Source organism: Antechinus flavipes, chromosome 5 (assembly GCF_016432865.1).
Source record: "Antechinus flavipes isolate AdamAnt ecotype Samford, QLD, Australia chromosome 5, AdamAnt_v2, whole genome shotgun sequence".
Lineage (NCBI taxonomy): Eukaryota > Metazoa > Chordata > Mammalia > Dasyuromorphia > Dasyuridae > Antechinus > Antechinus flavipes.
In genome coordinates this window covers 51184888-51209874 of record NC_067402.1, presented here as the reverse complement: position 1 = coordinate 51209874, position 24987 = coordinate 51184888, and the positions used below count along the sequence as shown (strand labels likewise).

Genomic DNA, 24987 nt, shown 5'->3' with positions numbered 1-24987 from the left:
GCCGCCGCCGCGGCGGCGACTCTTTAGGGAAACCCAGCAGTGTGTGGAGGCGAGGGGCGCGAGCGAGCTAGCGGGCGGGCGAGCCCGTGGGATGCGGAGCCCGGGGGCCCGCGGCGGCGGCGGGAGGAGGAGGAGGGCGCACAATACCGCCGCGGGGAGCCCGAGCAGCAGCAGCGGCAGCCGCAGCAGCAGCAGGCAAGGCGGCGGCAGCAGCAGCGGCGGACGCAGCGGCCGCAGCATCCCGGGCCGGAGGCGCCCGATGCGGGCGGCGGGAGGAGCCGCAGCCCCAGCCGCAGCCCGAGCCCGAGCCGCCTCCATCCCAGCCGCCGCCGCCTCCTCTCCCCGGCCCGGTGCCTGCTGCGGCGGCGGGCGGCAATGAGCAGGTCCGCGGCGCTGCTGCTGCTGCTCTGCCTGCTGGGCTGCAACGTGTGGAAAGCGGTGACCAAGACCTTGCGGGAGCCCCGGGCTCAAGGTCGGTGCGGGGCCGGGGACCGGGGGGCGGGGGGCGCTTTGTGCAGGCGGAGAGACTGCGGAGGCGAGGCGGATGCCGCCCAGAAGGGGGAGGGTCTGGGGGCTTCATTGTGTTCGCTGCGGCGAGGGCCGGGGTGCCCCAGGGGCAGACGCTCCCGGCTGGGGGAAGGGAGGGAATAAAATGGGGAGGGGGGGAACCAGCTGCTGCTGTTGCCTGAATGGAGGGCTGGTTGCATTGATCCGTGTGCGTGCAGGCACACACAGAGCACACACAAGCACGCCCATCTATCCCTTCGTTGGGGTGATTGAGAGGAGAAGGGATCTCAGCTCCCTTTCCGTTCTGTCTCCCACCCCCACCCCCATGGTAGGCTTGGTGCCAGAAAGGTGGCCTGGGTATTAGTGGGATCGGGGAGGGGGGCGGGTAGTGGACGCCGGCCTCGGGCTCTTTTGTTGGGTGCGGGCAACTGGGAAGATTTGAGATTAGAAGGCTCGCTGCCTTTCAGCCCCCATCCCTCCAGGACTTCTTTTCTCTTTCCTGGGGAGTGCCAGGGCACACCCTTCGGCCCCGGCTCCTCCTGGGATCAGTTCTGTTCCCGTCCCGCGCACCCCCTCCCCCAGCCCCGGCGGCGGCGGCTGCTGCTGCTCCTGCTGCTGCTGCTGTAGGTCCTCCTGCTCTGTTGCACAGAATAAAGCGATCTGGCAGCTCTGGAAAGTTTCTAGGGTTTTTCCTTCCCCTGCTCATCTGGCATCTTTTCTGGACCCTCCGTGATTCCCTGGGAGATACAGGAATCGATATCCATCCCCCTCATTATCCTCCCCCCATTGGGAAAAAATGGGGGGAGGGAAGCCCTAACCAACTTTTAGAAATTTTAGCCTCTTTAAATTCTCTGCCTGTGGGTTCAAGCGGTTGCCTCAGTCAAATGACAAGCTCGTCTTTTGTTTTTAAGATAGCATTTCATTTGGAGAAATCCAGAAATCTTCTGCATGCCCTCTTTTAGAGGAGCCTAACCCAACTCTCCTGGGGCTGCCCTTTGAACAGAAAGTGTGGGTTGAGGCGAGGGCCGGAGTATCTCACTCTTCCCCAGCCCTCGGGACTGCTTGGCCCAGGGCCCCGGATCTCTCTTCCGGAGAAGCAGAGAATTTGTGCTCAGCAGAAACTCTTGGTGTCATTTCAACCTAGAAAAAGCACCTGTAAGTGGACAGGCCGCCCAGTCACCTCTCATTGAGAGGTGGGAGATACTCCACCCCCATTATTCCTGTTGGGAGATTGCATTTCTCCCTTTCCCTGTCTTCTCTGTGTGTGACAGGTCTTGGGGGAGGAAAAAAAGAGGAAAAGAAGGAGAGACAGACAGAAAAAGAGAGGCAGAGACTGAGTCACAAGAGAGAGCTCTGCTTTATTCAAGCCAGCTTTCTACAGCATTGCCTGGACTGAAGGTCTGAGAGCCTGTCCCTCCGATTTGTCACAGTGAGGCCCTGGATACAATCTGCTGGTGTTATGTTGTTACTAAAAGTGTGCAAGAGAGGCTGGCAATCTGAGCATGCTCTGTGTTACTTGTAGCAGCCTCTTGGTTTGATTTTTATCCACAGGTTATCAAATTAGGTTTCCACTTTAATAAGGTTAGGAATATATGGGGTGCAGGGAATTTGCTGGCAGATGAGATAGATTTAGAAGTGAAAGATGTCTTAGAGGTTATCCAGTTGGTTTAGCTTATAGCTGAGAAAATTGAGACCAGGAGATGCTAGGTAACTGGGCCTGAGTTACCCCAGTAGCCACAGAGGACTTTGACTTCAGGTTCTTCACCTACACTTGTAATGGCAGAACCTTATTTGATCTGTCAAGGATTCTGCTCACTGGAACTGTCTTTCACTGTGATTTTCATTACATGCATATATACATACATATATGTATATTATTATATGCATAAAATATAAGGACTTTAGATATATTTGTACTAATTGGTCTTTTACTAATTACCCAAAACCTTCCATTTTAAAGAACAAAGAAAATATTATTTTTTACATTTGAAACAAATGTAGAGAAACAAGTAGATAGGCAATTGATAGCAACTGATTAAAGAATGGTAACTGTTCTGTTGGGGTTTTATGAAGAATCCATTGTGAATTTCATCCTTGAATTAAGTCTAAACATTTCCGAGTTATTTCCTAGTAATCAGATTCCATATGTAACAAAGTGATCAGAAATTACATATTGCTGTAAAGTTCCCAAGATGATCTTGATGTAATAACTTTGTATATCTTCTGATATGATATGTGAACAGGGTGTGTAATACAGCTGTCTTGGAATCCCAGTGACTGAAGTGATCACACATTAGGAGCTATTACCTGAGCATGTTTTCATTTCTTTATTTCCCTATCTTTCCTTGTTTAGTGATTAAACACATAGTTACATCAGGAACTAGTGTCAAGATAAATGTTAAGCCATGGTGTCATTCTTTAAGGAAAGGGAATTTCCAGTTTCTCATCTTTTTGCTTATCCTTAATCTACCAACCAAATTGAAATGCTGTAATGGGAATGACAAAGTGTTTTAATGGAAGGATCATTGGAGTTTGGGGTCAGAAAATTAAGGTTCAAATCCTTGATCTTCCCATTACTACCCGCCTCATCTTGGCTGTCCACTTGACCTTCTTTGTTCCATGGTGCTTCATCAGAAAAATGAAGGAATTGGGGCACCTAGATGTGGAATTGGATAGAGCTCTGGCCCTGGAGTCAGGATACCAGAGTTCAAATCCCAGCTTAGACACTTAATACTTCTTATCCCTGTGACTCTTGGCAAGTCATTTAACCCTAATTGCCTTGCCAAATTAAAAAAAAATGAAGTAGACTAGAGACATTTCCAAGTCTCTTCTAGCTCTAAATCTATAGTCTTTGAAAATTGTTTTTGAACTAAATTTTTATAAAAGGAAACAAATATTCTTTTTAAAAAGGAAAATTGAAGCTAGCTCTTTCTATAATCCAATTTGCACTGCTTTTGTTTCTAAAACTAGTGTTTCTCTTACAATTGTTATCAGATACTTTTTCTTCAGCTCCCAAGAAGCATTGAGAATTGTTCTAAAAAGCTATTTAAAGGAAGACTTTGGATATCCTTGTAATATATTATATATAATTAGAATTATTGAAGATGAAAAGTGCATGTGGAACATCTTCTTTCAGTGAAAATGATGAACCTGGCCCATCTAAAGACACAACTCTTATAGGCTTATAAGCAAAGAGTATTTGTTTCAGGGGAACAATTGTTTTAGTCTTACATATTCTTGAGGAGATGTGTACATATGTATGGGTATACATACTCTGCTTGGTACAGACAGGGATAAAAAGAGCTTGATCTAGGACCTGAGACAGACTTGGAGACAGAAAGATAGATGAAAGGATAAGTAGGTGGGTGGGTAGATGTCAGGCTCTTAAGACATAAAATTACATTACAAGTGGGTCAGCATAAACTGATTCTGATTTGATAAAATGCATCACAGTTTCTCGAAGTCATTTTAGACAAATGTTTTTCAATTTTGTGGTAATTAAGTTGTTGATCCCAGGTTCCCAGCTACAGATTTTCTCAGAAGTGGAGTCCAATTTTGTTCTGTTTTGTGTTGGGTCATCAGAGCTGGAGGAGGAAGTAGTGAATTAATCTAACTTCATTTCACAAATATGGGAGTTGGGAGTCAGAGAAATAAGGTGATTTGCTACAGTTAAGTAGCAGATCTGAGATTCAAACTTGGATGTTTTGGCTCCAAACCCAGAGCCTTTTCCATTTCATTACATTCCCATAATTTGCTGTAAAGTTGGGGCATGCTTTACCTTTTTTTTTTTTTTTTTTTGAAGTTTCATCCAGGTGCTTTTGTCAGAAACACTCAAGAGATTTACTTTGGGCCAATCAGCTTTCAAATTATGTAAGTTCAGCATCTATGACCTTTTAAAATGGAGTCAGGACTCAATAGTCACTGAGATCCCTTCCAGCCCTTTCTCTAACATCCTGTGAAACATAACTACATCTCATTTATAGTTCCTTGACCTAAATCATATTGTGATGCTTAGGGTCAAGAGACTATATGTCGGATCATGATTGAGCTAGATAGGCTTTATACAGGTCAGATACTAAGAGTACATAATGAATATTTGGGATGAATTCTCTAAATTTGTGCATCTCACAATTTTTTAGAGGACTACAATTCTGCATTGCTCATAAATCACAGCTTCTTCCTTGATTCTGGCATGCCATGCAGGAGCAATCCTGTCTCTCCCATCTCGCAATTGATTCCAGAGTTCTTCAAAGAGACCTAGAGAGTATCCTTGTATCCATTCTCCTGACCTCCATGTGAGCATAAAATAGTTTTCCAGGCAAACGTAAGTTTAGCATTCAAACAATCGGAGTTTCATTTTGCAGTAGAGTTTGAATGCTTGGCAGTTCAGTTTGGAAAAAACACCTCACCTAGTCTCATATTCTAAGACTTTTATTTCTAACCTCTCCCTCAGGCCTTCTGTGCTTAGCTGGCTGGGTATATTGGAAGGATTTGGGTGTGGAGTGGAATACCTTTATGTATTTCTTCCTGAAAAATCATCATATTTCCCAAAGCCACAGGAGTAAGTACCTCCACAGGAGAGGCTGATAGACTGTGCAAATACATGCTGCATAATTTTCAAACCAAATTGTTCATTTGCCAGAGGGTCAGAGCTGGGCCTTAAGAACTAGCCACCAAAGTTGTGAACGAATCCAACCATTCTGGAAAGCAATCTGGAATTATGCTCAAAAAGTTATCAAACTGTGCATACCCTTTGATCCAGCAGTGTTTCTATTGGTCTTATACCCCAAACAGATACTAAAAAAAGGAAAGGGACCTGTATGTGCCAAAATGTTTGTGGCAGCCCTGTTTGTAGTGGCTAGAAACTGGAAAATGAATGGATGCCCATCAATTGGAGAATGGCTGGGTAAATTGTGGTATATGAATGTTATGGAATATTATTGTTCTGGAAGAAATGACCAACAGGATGAATACAGAGAGGCTTGGAGAGACCTACATGGACTGATGCTAAGTGAGATGAGCAGAACCAGGAGATCATTATACACTTCGACAACGATATTGTATGAGGATGTATTCTGATGGAAGTGGATTTCTATGACAAAGAGACCTAACTGAGTTTCAATGGATAAATGATGGACAGAAACAGCTACACCCAAAGAAGGAATACTGGGAAATGAATGTGAACTATTTGCATTTTTGATTTTCTTCCTGAGTTATTTTTACCTTCTGAATCCAATTCTCCCTGTGCAACAGGAGAACTGTTTGGTTCTGCAAATATGTGTTATATCTAAGATATACTGCAACATATTTAACATATATAGGACTGCTTGCCATCTTGGGGGGGGATGTGGAGGGAGGGAGGGGAAAAAAAACGAAACATAAGCGAGTGCAAGGGATAATGTTGTAAAAAATTACCCTGGCATGGATTCTGTCAATACAAAGTTATTATTAAATAAAATTAAATTAAAAATAAATTTAAAAAAAAAAAGAACTAGCCACCAAGATCTGTGTGATTTATAACTTAGTTTTGGTTAACTAATGAATAGAGATATTATTGTGATAGAGTATTGACTATTTTGTTCCCTCAGTAAAGTGAGAGTATTAGCCAACTCCTGGCATTTGGAGTGTTTTCCATGAATCTCATTTCTGAAAGTGGGGTTTGGGCTATCTTAATGAGAATTGTGGAATCACTTTATAAAGAATGTGCCAAGTCATATAAGATGCTTTGGGAATTACTTAACCTACTTTATTTGTGTTAAAGTTGTGTTAAAAATAACTAGCTAAATAAAACACCTGATATCACACTATAGGAAGGTGCAAGATTTGGAATTAACAGAGATATATATGCTAGGATTCCTCGCCATCCAGGTGAAAGAATTCCTCCCAAAGACATCAAGGTATCTGGGAATTTGGGAGAAAAGTCTGTTGCATGGCTTTAGGAATTAAATTTGTGTAATATTTACTTTTTTATATTTTCATTTTCTGTAATCAGGGAATCTAGTGAAGCTAAAATTATTATTAAGTAGAACGTCATGTCTTCTAAGGAATAATCTTTTAAAAGTGGACCTTCAGAATCATCATTTATGACCTTGAATTTGTCTTGTGATAGAACTCCCTGTTTCTAAATTTTTTGTTATCATTAGTAAATAAGTATTTGCCCTTTCCTTAGAATGTGATAGTTACCAATCAGAGGGCAGAAGTAGATGACAGTAAACTTTGGATTGCCAGACTACAAGCCCATATACATACATTTTCCAAGGAAATTTGGGTAATTTGCACAATCCAAAGTTTAAACTGGGATCAAAACTTGAACCAAAAGTTCATAGGTCTAGTAGGGATCATCTATGATAGATTCTATGATGGTGTCATAGATTTAGAACTAGAAGAAACTTTAGAAAGTCATCTAATCAGACCTATTCATTTTATACCTGAGAAAACTAAGACCCAGAGAAGTCAGTTTCTTTATTGGCTTATCCTCCATATTACAGTCCTTAACTCTAGGAATTTCCTTAGATTCTGTTCTTTGGTTCCATTCTCTTCTCCCTCTTCAATCTTACTGGGTATCCTCATTCTCTCCTGTGGGTTTAACTCTCATCTCTATGCAGGTGACTCTCAGATCTATTCATCAGCCCTAGGTTCTCTCCTCCGTTTGCGTCCGTACATCACTAATTGCCAGTTGGACCTTTTAAAATGAATTTCCCAAAGATGTCTTAAATTCCTATGTTCAAAACCAAAACCCATCTAAACTTTCCTCTCTTCCAAACTTAGCTGTCCAATACTCTACCATCCTTCCAGTCTTTGAGCATTTTCCTTGTTTCCATACTTTGCCATCTGACACATATTCAGTCAGTCATCAAATATCATTTTTACTTAACTTCTTATAACTGATCCCTTCTCTCTACTTACACAGTTGCCCTCACTCAAATCATCAAGTCTTCCCCTAGATTATTATAACAGTATCCTAAGTGGTTTTTTGCCTCATCTTTCTCCATTCTAGTTCTTCCCATACTTTGTTGTTGTTGAGTTGTGTCCAATTCTTTGTGATCCTGTGGATCTTATTACACATAAGGTTTTTCTTGACAAAGATCCTGTTTGGTTTGCCATTTCCTTCTCCTTCCTATACTGCTACCTTATCCTTCTTAAGCACAGATCTGACTGTGTAATGCCCTACCTCTCAACTCGATCAAATCCAGTGATTTTTCATTGCCTCTCCATAAACTCTTGTTTAGCTTTTAAAGACTTAGATAATCTGGTCTCTACTCACCTTTCCAGCTTCATTGGACATTGCTCTTCTTGCATTTTGTAATCCATCCACTGGTCCTTTCCTTGTTTCTCCCATGACACATCCATCTCCTGTCGCTCGACCTTGACTCTGGTCTTGCCCCATGCCTGGAATGCCTTCTTATAGAGAAGAAAACTCCTCTAATTTGTGCATGAATTATTTCTTACTCTGATAATGACTAACTTCTTTGAATAATTTGTGTTAATTCACTTAGTTTGCATTACTTATTTTTTATTTACACACATATATATAATGCTGCTTATTTATATATATATATTGTTTATCATTCATATGTACTTATCATATGCACATACATATATATATGTATATTATGTAAAAAAATGAAACCATTCCTATATGTAGTCTTCTCCAATAGAATGTAAGCTCTTTCCATGTAGGAATGGTTTCATTTTTTTGAATTTGCATTCCTACTATGTGTTTACTACATAATAGGTAATTAATGAAGACTTGCCGATCAATTGATTATTACCCAAGGTCATCCAGGTAAAATAGAATTTGAATCCATTCCTTGTAATTTCAGAGCCAGTGGCCTTTCCCTTCCACCCTGCTATTTTCTTGCAGAGTGATAAATTAATATTGTTGTAAAATGGATAAAAATACAGTTTAGCCAAGTTTTATAAAAGGATCACATGCTTCACACAGTGACTTAAGTACTTGGTATTGAGAAAGTATGACTCCAGCAGAACATGAAGCCAACAGCCTTGCTACATCAATTTGTAAATTCAGAATCAGCAGCCTTGTAAATAAAAAGGTTATCTTTTTTTATAAAATAGCAACTCCCAGAAAGGCAGCTGGTTCTTTTCTCTAGAAATTTTATAATATGGCATTCAATTATATGCGGCATACAGAGGGTGCTTCATAAATGTTCAGTGACAGGAATGAATAAATACTAGCTGAAGGATTCTAATCATGCAGTATAGTTATATTTGTCTTTAAGAAATTATCAGTCAAGAATAAAAACTTTTAAAAAAAACCACATTTCCCTTTTAGAAGTGGAGTCTCCCCCCACATTTCCCTGAAATAGCTAATTCACCTTTTGCATTTAAAATAATCCACCTCCCTCTCTGCTAGTTTCTTTCTCTTTCATCTGCTGACTCCTCTTCCTTCTCCTCCTTGCTGAGAGTGCTGCTCAAAATTCAACTCTCTTCCTTTTCTTGACTTGTAATACCTCAAGGAACTCAAGAGTTTTTTTCAGTTTCATCTTTTCTCTGGAAGAATGCCAGATCTATATAGAATCATGACATTTCTTAGTTAGAAGGGATTCATAAGATCACGGAGGCCCAGAAAAGGGGGTGGGGTGGGAGAGCAGTGATTTATCCAAAGTCAGTGACTTAGCTGCTGACTCAAAATTCGAGTTTAGGAACCTGAACCAACAAAGGTCAGTATTCTTTTTCTGTTATCTGAGTTTCTTGCCAGAGCTAACATCTAGGTAAGTCTTGCCAGCCAGGCCAGGATTCTTTTCATATTATCTGAGTTTCCAGGCGTGATCTGTTTCCTGAACACTGGTATCTTATCTTTGTAGATCAATGGAACAATTCACAAAGGTCCCCTGGTATCAAACTTAACTTACACAAAACTGAACTTCATCATCTGGAATTATTATATCCCACTCAGTGAGGTCCTATTTTTGACTTCCCTCTTTTTCTCAATAGTTTTATCATTCTACCAAGATTGTAAGACCTATGTATGAGTCATCAGAGCAACTGCACTGGAAAATCAGGAGGTCTGGTTCTCTTCCCACTACTGCCATGGGATAGATTTGAGACCTTGAGCAATTAAAAAGTAACTCAACAAGCACTTATTAAATGCCTACTATATACTTGACACTGGGAATAAAAGCGAAACAATCTCTGCTATCCAGAAGATTCCATTCTATAGAACAAATTTCTAAGTTTTCTCATTTGTAAAATGAAGGGGCTAAGATAGAAAAAATTTAGGGTTCCTCCAAACTCTAAATGATGGGATCTTACTGTTGTTCAGGCATTTCAGTCATGTTTAGGATTTTTCTTGTCAAAGGGACTGGAGAGATATTCTTCTCCAGATCATTTTATACAGGAGGAAATTGAAGCAAACAGACTTAAGTGACACAGCTAGTAAATATCATAAATATATATATATATATATATGTGTGTGTGTGTACATACACACACATATATATGTATATGTGTAGTATATGTATATATGCATATATATAAGTATGTATATGCTTTGGGGGGGAGTATAGATAATCCCTTCTCCATGTATACATTTATTAGTGAGAGATCTGTTTTCAGACCTTTTACCATTCCTAACTCAATGTGCTGTGGGCATGGCAAATTTACTATCTCTAGAACAGAGCTCATTTCCGCTCGCAGATCTGCCTCTTCTGAACTTCCCATTTCCTTTGGAGGGTCTCATCAATCTTCCCGCTAGCGGCTCATGTTTGCAACCTCAGAGTCATTCCAGACTCCCCTCCTCCTCACTTCAGATATCTGATCAGTTGTTGAGCTGATTCTGCTGCTGGCACATTCCCTTGAGTCCCTGGATCAGTCCACTCACGTGGGCATTGAGCTTATTCAGGCTCCCATCATCTTTTGCCTGGACATCTTCAGCAGTCTCCTAAGGAGTGTTGCTGTGGATAGAGCAAGACCTGATCTCATCTCCTACCCCACAACACCCATTAGTTATGTGTCCCTGGTCCCTAAGTCACTTAGCTTCTATTGTCTCAGTTTCTTCATCTATAAAATGCAGCTAATATAATAGCATCCATCTCTTAAGCTTGTTGTGAAGATAAAATGGGATAATTTTTGTAAAGCATCATTCAAACCTTAAGTGCCATGTGAATATTAGCTGATATTGTTATAAATTATTATATATTTGAGGCATCTAGGTGACACAGTGAACATAGTGCTAGACTTAAAATCAGGAAGATATCTTCCTAAAATCAAATCTGACCTGTGTGACCTTGGGCAAGTCACTTCACCCTGTTTACTTTAGTTTCCTCATCTGTCAAATAAGCTACCCTCAAAGGAGTCACAAAGAGTCAGACATTGCTGTTTAAAGTGACTTGGTGCAGTTTAAATTATCTTATATCTCTATCTTTTTCGGTCAAAAAGTCAGCTTCTTTTTGAAGCTAATTAGCATTTGACAAATGTGTTTGTCTTCATTGTGGAAAAATTTGCTAAAACCTGGTGAAAGGAAAGAAAAATGAGAGAAATGTAATCTTGTGCCAAAGATATAGAACGTCATAAAAATGTAGATGAAAAAGTCATAACTTGTAAATAATTGATTGGGAGTTCCTTGTCTCTCCATAGGAGGATTTTGTGCTGAATAGAACTGCTTTTGTTCTTATCTGGTTTGTTGTTTGTGAATGGTAACTAAGAACTGTGGTTTTTATGTGTGCATATATCTGCACATGCCTATGTGTTTTTAGGACAATGATTGAGAAATTTTTTTAAACTATGAAGTCATATTTTTAAAAAAAGATAATGCAAACACAAAAAAATGATATCTAATAAAATGACAAATCATCTATACATATTTTTATTTTCCAAAATCCAAACAGAAACTATTGCTTTAAAACACTGTTAACTTTAAAACATAGCAAGCTCCCTGAAATTTTGTTGTCAAAACAAGTTACAGACGTCATCAGGAAACATGTTTCATTTGCTAATAATTTACCAAACTCTTTCTACATATATGCCTAAGAGTTAGGCTAGAAACAGTTCTCATAAAGCATTATCCTTTTACAGAAACAGACATCTCCCAGAAGTGCTCACTTTAAAAAAGATTTTACTTGTAGAATGGGAAGGAATTGGGTCCATCTGTGGAAAAGATATAAAGCAGAATAATGCAGTCTAGACAGTGGGAAGTTTCCCTTGGTCACTCAGCAGTTTTCTGAAGGTTTATTACTATCCAAGAAGATCTCCTTGCCCTTGTGTGCTTTCTGTAGAAAACCTTGTTGAATTTGGTACCTGTCTCAAGGGATATCATGCAACAGAAACTATATTAGTGCTAGTTATCTTAGCTGAATTTAATAATCCTGCTGAAATTCACTATTTGATTCAGGTAATGGTTGGTCTTGATCTTGATCTTGTACTATATTTATCATTAACTGCCAGATTTATGTTATCTTGGGCTTGCCATGAAGTAGAGGAATGAAAAAGCAAGTTGAAAGGTAGCAAGATTGTACAGTGGCCTCAGATACCCACTAGATGTTTGACTTTGAGGAAATAACCTTTATCAGCCTCATTTTCCTCATCTGAAAAAGGAGACTATGTGTGTATATGTGTATGCATGTGATTATGAAATACTGAGTCTTTTTTTTAAAAAGGTTATCTAATTTTAGTCCTCTTGGGAGATTTTACTCAGAGTCCAATAATTTTGCCCTTTGTTCATGATATTTTCAGAACCTCTAACATTGTCTGCTGAAACAACATTGTTTTTTAATAGCTATTATTCCTTGAGAGAAGATTTGATTTTTGCAATAACTAAAAGCAATTCTCAACCCTTACTAAGTAACGTGACTAATCAAGACGAATGTTTTGCTTGAAGTCAAAAAAACACAACCCACTTAGCTTATGGCTCATGTGTTGTCCCAAGAAGGAAGTTGGTGTTTATTTAGTCATTTCAGTCATGTCCAATTCTTCTTGACCACATTTGAGATTTTCTTGGCAAAGATACTGAAGTAAACTTGCCATTTCTTTCTACAGCTCCATTTATAGCTTATTTAAGGGACTTGGCCAGGATCATATAGCTAGTTAGTATCTAAAGCAGGATTTGAACTTGTATTTTCTTGATTCTGGTGCAGTGAATAGTGTGCTGCCCTTGGAATCAGAAAGAATGAACAGCAACAGCAGCTTCCTGACTCCAGGCCTGGATCTTGATCCACTTTGCTGCCTAGCTTGGAATTAGATTACTCATTTGTTTTTCATCATATAGAAATGCAGAAATGCTTTAGAATGGCTACCTAATAACAGAGGACTATTTGATCTTATGGAATGAGTTCTCAGTGAACTGTGTATGATGTCAAAGCAACAAATGAGCACTGTCTGCACTTAGGATTTTTGTCATTTATGCTTTTGGGACTGTAGGACTTGATGATTTTTCATAAGATTTTGACACTGAGTTTTGATGCCAAACTGGAAACATGAGTTTTTTTTTTTGTTTTGTTTTGTTTTTTTTTTTTTTATCATTTACTATTCGGAAAGAAGCCATTTTCCCCAGCCTCTCTTGAAAAATCTAAATGTTAAAGACATCACTGTTTTCATTCATTGCTCGAAGTGCATGATCTGGACCTCACAAAGATGCTGTTGTTGCTTGAGTTTTCTTTCGGGACTGGATTTATTTTCTTCACTTAAATTTAATTATTGCTATTATTATTATTTTAGGCAATTTTATATTGGAATAAATAAGGTCATTGCATCAAACTTGTTGCTCCTTTACCATGGGTGGTTATGAACTCCTCTTTAAACCTTTTGTGCTGATTAGAAATTCTCCATTGATAACACACAAAGGTGATCGTGGACAAGTCAAAACTTTTCAAAACTCTTTAATCTTTAATAGTAGCCGTCTGGGGCAGAGGTGATAGAAGGAAGGGGGGAAAAAGTAAATTTGCATGATAACTTTATTATATATTTAAAAGGAATAGCAATTGTACATAATAGACTTATAGTTTCATGTGCAATCATCTTTTTATTATATATGTTGTGGAAATGCTTATTTTATTCCATAAATTAAAAATAAAATAAATAACTCATTGATCCTTAGATTTCTCATTTATGAAATGGAGATAATCCCTATATTATATGCCAACTATTATAGTGTGTTACAGTTTCACATTAGATGATTTTGTAAATCAGAGCTCTTTTATTTTATGTTGACAAAACAATGGAGGTTCCATATTATAGCAGCTACCAATACATGACTAATTGGCTTACCTTTAGCATTTTTTTCTCCATCACTCATTCTTTCCTTTTATTTTTACACCAGTCTTATCCCCTTGGACCTTTTTCCTTTACCCAGTCCCCTCCCCAATTGAACTTGTCCTTGTTACAAAGAAAACATTTAAGCAAAACAAACAGGCCCAATACAGTCTCTCTGACCATGAATATACTCCATTCCTCATCTATAGTAGCCTCCCTGCTCTTCAGAGATAATATAAGTGGATGTCACCATCATTTTTCTAGGACTAAGATTGGTCATTACAATTTGGCAGAATGGGACTGCCTTTTAGTGGTGTATTTATTTACATTACTATAGCATTTGTGTATTTTCTTGACCCAGTCAGTGCATTCAAATCCTTCCTGTTATCAGATGTAACCAACTTTGGCCTCAGTTTCCTCATCTATTAAAGAGTGTTGGATTCAGTAACCTCTGAGGATCCTTATAGCTCCAAATCTGTGCTCCCATGTTCTTTTGGTTCTGCCTATTTAAGCCTGCATCTGTTAATATTCCTTTGAATTTCTTATATTTTTATTACTTATAGAACACAAATATTTAACTACTTTCACATACTAAATTTGTGTTAGCCATTCTTCAGCCAGTAGTCACCCACTTTTTTATCCAGTTTTTTTTTGAAACATTAAAAAAAACACATTGCTATGAATATGTTTGCATGTATTTTCGTTCCCTCTTTGATCTCCTTGGGCAGATGCTGGTAATGGATAAAAGGATGTGATCACTTTAATAACTTTTTTTTTCAAATAATTTCAAATTGTCTTCTGGAATCATTGGATCAATTTGCTATTCCATCAACAAAGAACAAGTGGCTTGTCTTTTCATAGTCTGGCTGACATTGCCAATTTCTATCCTAATTCTTCTTTGCTTCTTTGAGGGGTGTGTGATGAAACCTCAGAGGCTTAGCTTCAAAGTACTAGGCAAGGCTGAAAATGTTGTAACTTGTTCCTGTTATGATCAGTGCTTCTTTGCTTCCAGGGGCCACATGATAAAAGCTCCTTGCTTTTTAGTCAAAACCCTTCTCCAGGTATCAGTGCTTCAATTTCTACTTCAAGATGCACCAATTGCTAATTATAATGAGTTAGAGCAGAGGCAGAAGGACATAGGTCAGGGCAAGAACTTTCTTCATAGGTCTTAGATAGGCTTTTGTCTCTGAAAGATAGAAATCAAAGTTGTTCATGTTTATTTTTTCCCCAAATTCCCCTTTACTGTGCAAAAAAAGAGTAAAGTAGTGTTTATCTCGGCTTTATGCAGAATAAACTTAGAGGGAATAATTAAATGTAGACTTTAAATATCACCTAATCATTGTTCTCTAGCACAAGAGCTTACAAAGTGGCTTCTCATTTGATATAGGCAGAAAGCTTCAGAAATAGAGAAAAAAATGTCTTTCTTTATAAATCACAACATAGGAATAGAGCTTTAAGGTTTATAAAGCACTTTATATACATTATCTTGTTTGAGCCTATTATCAACCTGTAAAGTTACTATTATTAGCATTATCCCCATTTTATAAATGAGGAAACTGAGATTGTGAATTTAAGTGACTTGCCGATGGTCGGTCACATACACACAACACAGAGGCAGGATTTAAGACCATTGTCTATAAAGATGTAATTCCCTTATCTAGCACTAGTTCCCATTCTCCCTGTTGGAGGGAAGGGAAAGAGAAGACAAGGCAAGATCATCTAGAAATAATTTTAAGAATATTAAAAGGAATTTTCTTTTCTTTTTAAAATAGAAGGTTGGGAGCTCTATGTATGTGGAATTCTGCTTTCACTTTTAGATGAGGTCATCATATTATTAATTTTGATTGTTTTACTTTGTTACCAGAGACTTCTCAGTAATATGTAAATATTGGTAAAATAAAAACAAACTTGTCCATAAAAGTTTTTTAAAAGAACTATTTTTAGAAAAAGAAAACAAATAGGAAAAGAACACGTTCTCTAAATTCATTTCTGATTTCAAAAAGGAAGATAATTTCTCAGTAAACATTATAAAATGGAGTGAAAAGAAGACCTTGGACATCTAGCTTTTAGAGTGAAGACTGAAGCTTCATTTTTCCTCTGAAGCTAGTTTGAATCTTGGATTTTCCCCAGGACACTATGAGGTAGCAGGTTGTCTTAGGATTTTTCCAGGTCCATACAGAAAAGATAGGTCAAGAATGGAGAAAAGGGGCTACTTGAAGCAGAATGTTTTACCTCACTCTAGGAACTCTGGGAAAATATAGAGTTTGGGAGTAGAGAGGAGAAAGGGAAAGCAGTAAGTAGGAAATGGAAATATTGGCTCAAATGAGTGATTTTTTTTTGTTGATTTCTGTTATCTTTGTCTATCTGGAAGTATACAGCAATTCAGGTGATAGAAATTTCCAAAAAATACTGTGGAAATTGTAGTTTTCTGGTATCATTTTAATGGCACATAGTGTTAGTCCAGGTTTTAATGAACATACCTATCCCAGATATACTTTTAATATAATAATACTTATAATATCATACAACTGTGATTATGATTGATATTAATTATGTATAAGTAAAAATGGAACATATATGCATATATTTCCATATATCATATACCAGTTTAATCATTTCCTTAGACCTTTTTCCTTCCTCCAATTAAACTTTCCTATGTAACAAAGAAAACATTTAAGCAAGACCAAAAGACACAGTGCATGTATATATCACATTCCTCATCCACATACATACATGTATATGTGTATGTATATGTATGTGCATATGTGTCTGTTTACATAGAAACGTGTGTATTTGTGTATGTACACAAATACATATATGGTGTTTAACTTCATAGATGCCTTTTCCATCAGTGTCTGGGTCAATACCTGAGGAAGTGTTCTATGCCTGCTGATTGTTTTAATCTCTAAGTTATGGCCCTGGGGGAATGAAATCTGGCTTCACAATCTGGATTCCTTTCTTTAGTCCTAGTTTTCAGTAAACCTGTTCTTGCTCTCCACATTTAGTCTCCCCACTAAGTTCTCTGGCTGTTGCCTGAATCGTTCTCCCTACTCACCTTCTGGCTTCCCTGACTTCCTTAAGGACTCAAATCAAATCCTTTTCTTGTCTGCCAAGCCCTTTACCTCTATCTTCCCCCTTACCCTCAGTGCCTTCTGTCTGAGATCACCTTCCATCACCATTGGAAACTAAGATTTTTGAGGGTAGGGATTGTTTTTACTTTTCTTTGTACCCTCAATGTTCTTCACAGTGCCTTCAAAATTAATACATGCCTATTGGTGGAGATAATGCTGATTTTTATCTGATTACTTTCAGTAATTCCAAAACCGATGGTTGGAGGACATCTTCACTGAGATTGGTTGTAATTTCCTCAGACTTAACTTGCATAATATCCAAGTCATCCTCTCCTCTTCTTCCCTTTGATAAGAGACTCAGATTGCTGACAAAGTGATTTCTGTTAATGGTATTATTCACTGTTCTGCTAGGACTAGATTTTAACTATACCTAGAATATAAATTGAATATCAATTGATGCAGTGCCTTTTTAATCCATTAAGCAAAGAAAATAGAGGTAGTAGGATGAAAATTTTTATTTCAAACTAAAATTATAATATCTGCTTATAAGTAACTTAGATTTAAAGTGCATCTGCACAAGTAGGAGAAATTATAGTAAAAATGTTTTTTAAATGGAGCTCCTAGTCCTTTTAATGTTGGTCAACCAAGTTCAAAACGTTCCCATCATCTTTGATTCATTCTTTTCTCCCCACCCTCATATTTAATTAAACAAATGTTGAATAAATGCCTGCTGTGGCAGAATATTGCGCTAGGTACTGGCAGATGCAGACAATTTATAGCTCTAGCCAATTAGTCATTAAAACCTTTGTGATTTCAGCCTTATGAGGTGTTTCATGAGTCCATTTGTGGCACCACCCAGTTCAAGCCCTTATCTTTGGTCTTGTTTCTCTAATACCTTAATAACTGGTCTCCTGCCTCTGGTATCTTCTGCTCCATTCCATGCTCCACCAAACTTGCCAATAAATCTTCAAAGATTCCACTTTGATCATGTTGTTCTACTTCTCATAAAACCTTTGTTCATCCTCCATTGCCTTCAGGAAAACATCCAAATTCTTTAACCTGATCTTCAAGGTCCTTCCCACTCAACTCCAACCTCCTGATTTATCCCTACAAAAGCCCTCACCCCTTTCACTCTGGATAAACAGAATTAAAAAAAAAAAAAAAACAGTATTCCACACACACACACACACACACACACACACACACACACACACACATTCCAATTTAGAAAACATTTATTAAGAGTCTGTTATGCATTGGCCCAATGCTAAGTGCGAAGGACACTAGAAAGATCAAAGACAGCCCCTGCCCTCAAGGAGCTCACACTCAAACAAGAGAGACAGCATGTAAACAACTATGTACTAATCTTCCATTGTAGATAGAGACATCCAGTACATCCTCTTTGTTTAGATATTTAAATAGAAGTGAAGAGCCATGGGACAATCCTTTTGTTTGGTTCTGTTCTTTTAAAAAGCTTGCTGGAGTCCAGTCCAAGCCAGCTTTGGGATCCACAACTGACAATGTGGAGGTCTTGGCAAGAGTTCAGAGAAGACCCATGAAGATGATTAAAGGGTTTGAAAATCAGACCCAGGGGGAAAATTAAAGGGAACTCAAGAGTCTAGAAAAGAAAAGAATAGGAGAATTTTAATGTTATACCCACAATAGTCTGTTCTTTGTAACATTCCCAAAGGGAATGAAATTTCAGTTCATAATATGAACATTTTTGTATACCCCTATACGCATACCTTTGAAAGTTTATGTTTTTTTCTTAAATTTTGCCTATCTACAGTGAATAAAGGTATTAGAACAATTATGCAAGTATAATACATACAATGAGATGGATTTTTAAATTGACCAAAATTACAAAAGCTAGAAAAGGTGGGAAGCACTGAAAAAAGCCAAGGAAAATTTTGATTTAGTTGTGATTTTTTTTATTCATTCTATATGACAATTTTAGAATTAAGTTTTTTTGTTTGTTGTTTTTTTAAGTATTGCCATTAAAATATCTATAGCCTTTGGTCTGGATATCTCAGTGCAATGTATATATCTCAACAAAGTCAAGGACAGAAAGGTCTCTCTCTTCACATTCTATCCAATGTGCCATCTAACTACCTGAATATAGCAAAACAAACAAAGCAACGTGTTTTGTAATAGTGAAGAACTAGAAACAATATGGTTGCTCATAGATTGAGTAATAAGTAAAGAAAATATGAATGTTATTGGAGATGTAAGTACAACAGGCATATGAGTTTAACTAGCATTGCTAACATTTCCTTTGCCATTTTCTTGAGTCTAGATTATCAGCACAATTAAGCAAATTCTAACTTGTATCATTTGCTGATTTCTAGGGTATAAACGGGTCACAATGAAAATTAACAATTGGCTTTTGCTAGCCAGTAGGTGCTGGCTTCAGCACACTTTTCAGTAGAATGTAATGTTACTCTCCCTTAGGAAGTGATATAAGGTTTACAGAAAATTAGGGAAAGACTCAAATGGGCTGACAATGAACCAGAAAAACCATAGAGCCTGGTTCCATTAGTGTGAAAGTTAGTGTGGATCCCAGAAAGTGGCTGCTTAATTCTAATTAGCCATAATTTACCTAATTATAATTTCAAATAGTTTGAATTCAAATCTCTGCCATCATGAAAGGGGATTCATTGTTTATGTTCATTGGGGCCCAATTATATACTATAGTAAAAGGAGCAGGACCACTACCACAACAAAAAGCACCTGAAAGCTGCATAATTATAAGGACCAAAGTAGACTGTGGAGAATTGAGAAACTGTTCGTTCCTCTCTTCATACAAGAAGGATCCCAGAATGAGGCATTCTTATCTCTGTAGAGATATTTTAGGTAATTTTCTACTTATATAATTCAAAGGTATTTTTTGTTTTATTTTGTTTGTTGAGGCAATTGAAGTTAAGTGACTTGCCTAGGGTCACAACACTAGGAAGTGTTGATTGTCCTGGGTCACATTTGAACTCAGGTCCTCTGGACTTCAGGTCCTTCTGGTACTCTATCCATTACACCACCTAGCTGACCCTCAAAAGTTTAAAAATAAATTAGGGTTATGTTCCAATTATATTTTGACCTTTAGTATAAACTATTGTAGATATGCCTCTTCTAATTTGTCATTTTAATGACGGTCTTTTAAAAAGAGCTTCTGATTGTCTTCAATGTTAAATGTTGACCTTCACTCTTTTTAAAGAAATCTTTAATGTATATAGTTGTTAGAGAGAATAAGTGTTGATGGACTCTTTGGACCTAAGCCAGGTTTTTCTTATAAGTAAGCCATTCCTTTCCAAGGCGTCATTAACCCTTCATGAAGTGGTACTGAGAATGCTGAGATAAGGACCTGAAGCAATGTAATTTATGAAATGGAAAGAGTTCATGACACCTTAGAATTATTTGCTTTATGACAGTCTAAAAACCAGAATCTGTATGAGAATTAAAAATTTTAAGACTACTATTGCAGAGATTCAGTGACTGAATGCTACCCACTTTTTGACAGGTTGACACAGAATTCAAAGTTGCACACAGCCAGTGTAGGAATTAGGTTTACTTCACTGTGCATATCTGTGATAAGGGATTTTCTTTCAAATGGGAAGGACAGGGAGGAAGAGAAAATAAATACTCATTAATTGAAGAAAATTTTTTTAAAAATAAAATATTTCATGGAGTTCTAAAAGATATTCTGAAACATTTTTAAGGAATTGGGATTATATCTCTTCATTACCCCCCCCCCAGATAATTTGCTTATAATTAGGTTTTGGGGTGTGTATTGTCTCCCCTGTGAAGAGAAAGATTTATTCCTTAAGTAAAATTTTCTCTCTCCTAGAGATGGTTATTGAATTGAAAATTGAACTCCTTTTTATACTCTCCCCCATTTCTACACATACTCACATGTATTTGTATATATAGATATATGTGGTATAGTCATATTGTGTGTAAATTAGGTGGTTTGGACTTCTGATTTTACATGTCTGTATGGGAACTCTTTTGAAACTCAGTTTCCTCATCAGTGAAATGGAGAAATTAACAGCACCTACTTCATAGAGTTGTGAGGTCAAAATGGTACATAAATACATTATATAAAGAAATGTGTCTATGTATATGTGTTTAAACACTACATAAATCTGAGCAGTTATTGTTATTATGAGAATGGGGAGCTCTTGATGTGGAATCTCTCTTCACCAAATACAAAACTGTAAGTTATTTTCTTTGAAAACAAACTGGAGTATTAAATTACAATTCTGCAGCCTTTTTTCGTAGTGGCAAGAAACTGGAAACTGAGTGGATGCCCATCAGTTGGAGAATGATTGAATAAATTATAGCATATGAATGTTTTGGAATATATTGTTTTATAAGAAATGATCAGAAGAATGATTTCAGAGAGGCCTGGAGAGACTTACGTGAACTGATGCTACGTGAAGTGCAGAACAAGGAGATCATTGTACAGCAATAACAAGATTATATGAGGATCAATTCTGATGAACGTGGATCTTTCCAACAATGAGATGATTCAGATCAGTTCCAATAATCTTGTGATGAAGCCACCTATATCCAGACTGTGAGAACTGAGTGTGGATCACAACATAGCATTTTCATTCTTTCTGTTATTGTTTACTTGAATTTTGTTTTCTTTCTCAGTTATTTTTTAATTTCTTGATCTGATTTTTCTTGTGCACCAAGATAACTGTATAAATATGTATACATATATTGGATTTAACATATTTTAACATATTTAACATGTATTGGATTACCTGTCATCTAGGGAAGGAAATGGGTGGAAGGAGGAGAAAATTTGGAACACAAGGTTGTGCAAGGGTTAGTGTTGAAAAATTACCCATGCATATGTTTTGTAAATCAAAAGTTTTAATAAAAATTAAAAAAAGAAGAAATTACAATTCACACATCCATGTTCTTACTGAACAAATCACTGATTCCAAAGCTAGCTATCTGTCCACCATGCCATATTTTTATGGCACTGTTTATGGATCCAAAGGACAGGACTTTTATTCTGTCAAGTAAAACATTTATATGTATAATATAACTATTAAGAGAGGTGTTAGTCCTATGGCTTTTGTTTAGAATATAGATGATTCTAATTAGAAGCATTTAAAATTTCTCCCTTGAAAGTCCTTACCATTTCCTCTATCTCTTTCTTAATTTTATATCTGAATGGATTTAAACTTTTTCTTTGAAGTTTTTTCTTACATAACTGCTCTTCAGATCAATGTATATCAATTTTGCTTGTTTTAATGTGAGGATGTTGGATTTACAACCAGTATTTTGCTTCATTTTTCCAAAACCTGGAAATTATGTGCCACGAGGACTCTAGGCTCATTAAGAATTTTATTTCATGAACCATTAGAAAATTATTTTCCTGCCTTAAGGAAACTAGAGGAATTAGATGAATGCGTTTATATAGTCCCAAGTATCTGTGTGTGTGTGTGTGTGTGTGTGTGTGTGTGTGAATAGTCTTAAGTTCTGATTTCATGCATCCCCCCACCAAAGACAACTCATAAGCTCAGTTTCTAAGCTTTCAATTCAGGGAGCTTTGCTTTGTTCTCTATTCCTGGTCCCTAGTTAAAATATTCCCATCTCATCAGAAAGGGCAGGTCATTGGTTGATTATAGCCATGCTCATGGAGGTGTTTTCTTTAGAGCAGGATCTCTTGGCCTTCGCATGGCTGACAGATCTCGCCTCTCTCTTTGTTGCCATCTGCTATAATTCTTTTATTCCTGTGTGGTAAGGCATATGGGGAAAGGGTTAGAATAGTTAGAATATTCAACTGGTGGGGGGTGGAGGACATAGTGTCTTGGCAATCTGGTCCAGTTTGCAGCCCATCTGGTGGATCCCGGAAAGCCCCTTCAAAATGTGACTTTGATGTACCATGCTTGACAGAAAGAGACCTGTCCATCATTTTCTGGTTTGAATTTACTGTGATCAGTAAAATCCTATTCCTTTGCTCCTGAGTTACAACTGGCTCTGTTGGCATACAATTCATATTTGGAAAAAAATCATTAGTTGTTGAGTTTAAAATATTGGGAGTAAAATATTCCTTTTCTGTAGACTCTGGGCCATATTAGTGTTAAAGAAATTGCAAATACCATTCTTCTCTTTCTACCTTCCAACTGTATCCTTTCTAGGCCATCACCCCTTTTTACAAAAAGCAAGCTGTTAAAGTACCCTCTAAACAAAGTACCATCTTTGAAAATCCACTCTAATATGCTTAGAGTGTATTTGATTTTTCAAATCAATAGAAAGCTCTTATTATATAATACCTCTCCCCTTTTTTAATAGCAGTAGTTCCTTCACTGATCCTTAGCCTTTTCATTTTAAAAACATTTCTATATTAAATGGATACATAGACTATGATACTATTTTTTTTCCATGGTAGGATTGAAATCAAGTTTACTTCAAATGAAATATGAAACTCATGTGAATTCTAGATCAATAATTATTTAGGGCTTTCTGAGTGTTAAGTGATTTCAAAATAAGAGCTTGCTTGCCTTTTAGCTTTAAATGTTCATTAGTTAATATTTTTAATAAGGTAATAATGATAGCCCACTTGTACAGCACCTTTAGGTTAACAGACTTTATTCACAACTTCTCTACGAGGAAAAACAGAGAATTATTAGCTAACTTTTTCTAGGTGAGGTTCTGAGACTGAATGAAGAGTTGATTTGTTTGGGATCCCTCAGGTAGCCAGTGTCTGAGGCTGGATAAGAACCCCGATCTCAGGATTCCAAATGAGAACTCTTTACTCTTCTGCTTGGGTCTCTTAGATACTGATGCTGCTTAAACTTTCTGATTGCTTAATTTAAATATGTAAAATATGTAAAATCCTTGGGATAGAGATTTGATTGAAATGGCTTTTCAAAGGAGGTTCCATCCAACTTTCCCCACTTTAATTTCCTTTTTCCTTTCCCTCATATTAAGAGAAGCAAAGGGAAAAAGGGGTAAAATCTCCCTTTTCATTTTATTTTCATTAGTAAGATTATTGTGCTTATTGAAATAAAACCTCTTGAGAATTCATTTCTATAACTGTAGGAATATATATATATATATATTGCTGAGGCAATTGGGGTTAAGTGACTTACCCAGGGTCACACAGCTAGGATATATCAAGTATCTGAGGCCAGATTTGAACTCTTAACTTTAGGGCTGGTGCTCTATCCACTACACCAACTAGCTGCCCCAGGATCATATATTTTAACATGGAAGGAAAATAAGAGGCCATCTTGTCCAAAGTTCTATTTTATAGAAGATGAAACTGAGGTCCTGTTTGATTAAGTGACTGATTCAGGATCATGAAGGAGAATCCTGTAGAGGCAGAATTTGAATTAAGGTCATTTGACTTGAATCTAGAATTCTTTTCAGTAGGATAGTCAGCTTTGCAAGAATACCATCACCTACATGGCAGGTGATGAAGTAGGCTGGTAGTTCAGTGAACTTGGAGATTGGAAGAACTGAATAAAGATCCAGCTTCAAACATGTATTAGTTGTGTTACCCTGGGCAAGTCTCTTAATTGCTGCCTCAGTTTCCTTACCTGTAAAATGAGGATAATAACAACATCTGCTTCCCTGGATTGTTTAGGGGACAGAAGAGAAAAATGGCAATAATACTTGTAAAACACTTTCCAAACCTTAAAACCCTACATAATTGGTAGCTACTAATTATTTGTTGTTGTGACTTAGAATATGTGCTGGTATTTATTGATGGATATTGTCCTTGACACGAAATTTTTAAAAACACTATTTATATGAGGATCTGCTTCAGAGTTGAGGGGGTGGATTCAGGGTCTCTGAGATCCTTCCCAGTTTCAACTCTTATTATCCTATTGTCAAGTCCCCACCGCCCAAAAGAAAAAAAGTGTTAGTATGTAGTTCAGAAAAGGAAGTCTGATGGTTGGAGTCAGGATGTTAAGTTCCCGACCACTTAGGTAACTGAACTTAGAGAAACCATAAATTTCTGGATCTTGACTACAGAATTGCCACACTATTCTCACAGCAGAGTTTGTGTGGGACAGGACTGGTGGGTGGAGGTTCCCAGCAGTCAGATTGCATCTGAATTTAAGAACTTTGAATAAATAAGCTACTTCAGAAGAATATGGACTTGGGCTGGCTCCTTTTTTTCTCTCTGGCCCAATGGTGACCCTTTGTAAGGGATACCATGGAACAAGATTCATGCCTCAGG

General features: G+C 37.5%; 1 protein-coding gene across 1 annotated transcript in view; it reads left to right on the top strand.

Annotated features, from left to right (window-relative positions):
• The first annotated feature begins 291 nt into the window (after positions 1-291).
• The window catches only part of FAM171A1 (family with sequence similarity 171 member A1), a 179619-nt gene continuing 154923 nt past the window's right edge, over positions 292-24987 (top strand). Inside the window, exon 1 of the mRNA XM_051963058.1 lies at positions 292-472. Coding sequence (XP_051819018.1) covers positions 376-472 — 97 coding nt within the window. The 5' untranslated portion in view covers positions 292-375. The remainder of the gene's footprint in view (positions 473-24987) is intronic.